Raw genomic sequence first — 3204 nt, 5'->3', positions numbered from 1 at the left:
TTAATTTCCGTCACAATTGGGATTTCTGACAGTGGAAGTTTGTCGTATACCCCTCATGTAACGGAGAGTAATATTTATCCTTTCCCTCGAATTGCCCGGACCTACCATTCAAGTTTTTTGGCAGGTTCCTCATTAATAGCATGGGTCCATGGCTCAAATTAATATACCTTAGAGAAGACTCTTTTCTATTGGGTTTCATTTGGAACTCTCTTGTCCCTCCAAAAGTTAATGAAGCAATAACTGAATGTATTCCTTTTTCTTCGTTAGCGTGCCATCCAACACAATCTTGGCCGTTTCTGTATAGGTTAACCACTACAGCGTTAAATTGAACGTTCTCATGTTTCTCTACATACTCCTTCAAATCGAGCAAGGATGATGGCCAGTTTTTTAATGATAAATAGCTCACCCTTTGTTACGAATGTGACGCGGATTTAAAAAAACTAACTAGAAAAATAGACCATCAGTTTTTTAAATAATAATGCTGTTTACCTTAATAGACCTAATGTTTTTTATATGATGTATATAAAGTCCGTTGTTTAGAGTAACATCATCAGTCCGCAGTTGTATAACACCGTAGTCGGTTTGAATTATCATATTAAATAATCATTATGACAATTAACTAATAATAATAAACAATTTTAAATAATCATTATGACTATTAACTAATGTTAATAAACAATTTTAAATACCTATTTAACCCGGCTAACACAACAAAAATGGCCACGTTAAGTTACGAACTTTGATACGCACCCGTGAATTACGCACTATCACAACTTCAACTGATCCTTGTCATCACATCGTTACGCGCTATCCTTACCGGCACTACCCGACGGACATGGCTGACGACACAAGCTTCACCTCGACTATTTGATGCCTTAACCCACAAGTGGAACCATGGGCAATCTACTCTGAACGGCTCGACATTTTATTTGAAACGATGGCTATCACCAACGAATCCATGAAGAGAGCTCATCATCTAACGTGCAACGGACCAGACGTTTACACGACACTCCGTGGTATATTGGCACCCACCAAACCAATTGCAACTGCATACGCCACAATCATAGCTTCCCTGACGAAATTTTACAACCCAATTCCACTCGAAATTGCCGAACGTCACAAGTTTTACAATCGCTTCCGCTTCCCTGGTGAATCCATATATACTTATCTTTCTGAACTTCGCAAACGGAGCGAGTTGTGTCAGTTTACCGATCTCTCCAACATGCTACGTGATCGTCTCGTATGTGGCATCAACGATCAGCAAATCCTTGATCGTCTCATTTCTGAAAGTGGACTCACATTCGAGAGGGCCACAACCATTGCACTGAATATGGAGAGTTTCGCCAGAAATTCCAAGGAAATGAAACGCACTACCAATGGTTCAAGTCTTAATGGAGTCCACGTCATTCACACTCGAGATCATCACATACGCAAACGACCCACGTCGCATCCACCGTTCGACCAGCCTACGGCACCCGCTGTCCATCGACAATCAAACATATCCGGCAGAAGACAATGCATAAGGTGTAACGATCCCAATCACGCACCACCGGTGTGCCCTTTCATCAACACAATTTCCTCCAAATGTCAAAAGAAGGGACATCTAGCCAGAGCTTGTCTTGCCGCCAGGGCGAAGAACAAGAACAATCGTCACGCAAGACCCAAGCGAGACAAACATCGCGCAATACGAAAGATCAATAGAACCAAACGGATACGAGGTATTCCACGTAAGGACCAGTAACAGCATAGAGCACGGAAGTCTACCACGACCGACTATCATCCACTGTAACATCAATGGAAAATCAAGAGCGATGGAGTTGCCTTCCACTGTACAACCTTCATCCTCCCACCCTCCACTGCCTTCCACTGTACATCCTCCATCCTCCCACCCTCCACTGCCTTCCACTGTACATCCTCCATCCTCCCATCCTCCACTGCCTTCCACTGCACATCCTCCATAATATCATCTTTTAGAGGAAAAGAGCAGGGCATAAGTCTAACATGGGTAAAAGCTCATAATAAAACAGAGGGCAATGATAGAGCCAACGCGCTTGCGAAGGCAGCAATTAGTTTACCCGACTACTCAGCTAGAGACGAGTGTATCTAAAACCATGAGTTAATAATATGTTAGCTCCCTATAAGTTACTCAGGCAATTCATTTCTATACTCATGCGTTTTCTCCCGTGCCGCCGGCTCCCCAATTATATGCGACGCTCTGCGGCCGCCACGTGAACGAAAATCTTATTTACTCTTCTTTCCGGTTTTTCCCCGGAAGCGCGTATAGTGGAAACTAGAAAATGATATCGGAGCTATTTAAGCAGCCGAATATTTCGCTCAGTAGCCTCGGTTAAGAAAACAGTTAAGAGATCAGAGGATTGGATTTAGCTGTTGTTTAATTTTCTCGTTTCAAGTAACAATAACAACTCTTATCAATATCGGCAAATTGCATTGAGTTCCTATATTTTTTGTCTCAGTACTGACACAAACGCCATGATTTAATGTTAAATTGTTAAAACATAAACATTCACGACTAAAACACTCCCTTGATGAAAAAGCAGCCGACGAGCCGTACGAGCGGGATTTTTTTCGACAAGAGAGAGCGCAACATTCGGATTTTTTCCCGCGCGGGCGAAATGAGAAGAAATCGCTGGATACATTACGCCTATGGAGCCTGAGTAACTTATAGGGAGCTAACATATTATTAACTCATGCTAAAACGTATATTACGAAAGTACTCCATACCTTTTGTCTCGAACAGTGGCAGCTTGATTGGAACATGTCTGAAAAAGGCAGGAACGTGTATAATTTTAGAAATAAAGTTAAGGACAACCTCGTGGTACCAGACCATTTCATGAGTCAGTTCATTAGTGTTCATGGCCAATTCTCACAATATTTGCATAGATTTGGGCAGGCAGAGGCGGTTGCCCTGCATTACTTTTACGACTGTCCACAATGTGTAGGGTTTTTCACAAATCGGCCAATAAGGGTAGAAGGCGAGACAAATATTTTAGCAAATGAAACAGTTTTTAAAGAAATAAAGACATTAATGCACCATCTAATACAATATTATTCGACTAATACTTAGAAGCCCAGCAAACACATATCTCCTAAGGATATCCCTCCAAGGTACCAATATCGCGAGAATATCCGATCCGTTGTGTATATTCCCGGGATGTATAATGTTGTACAAAGAAGAGATTTTTA

At 41.7% G+C, this 3204-nt stretch overlaps 1 protein-coding gene across 1 annotated transcript; it reads left to right on the top strand.

The window, feature by feature from the left end:
* Nucleotides 1–937: 937 nt before the first annotated feature.
* On the top strand, nt 938–1741 carry LOC149667292 (uncharacterized). Its single transcript, XM_089841418.1, has one exon. The coding sequence runs from the start codon at nt 938–940 to the stop codon at nt 1739–1741; it is 804 nt and encodes a 267-aa protein (XP_089697544.1).
* The last annotated feature ends 1463 nt before the right edge of the window (nt 1742–3204 follow it).

This window comes from Phalangium opilio, unplaced genomic scaffold (genome assembly GCF_054372755.1).
Source record: "Phalangium opilio isolate 3A_F unplaced genomic scaffold, DU_Popi_V2 ptg000059l_1, whole genome shotgun sequence".
In the NCBI taxonomy this organism is placed as follows: domain Eukaryota; kingdom Metazoa; phylum Arthropoda; class Arachnida; order Opiliones; family Phalangiidae; genus Phalangium; species Phalangium opilio.
This window is presented reverse-complemented; position numbering and strand designations above follow the sequence as displayed.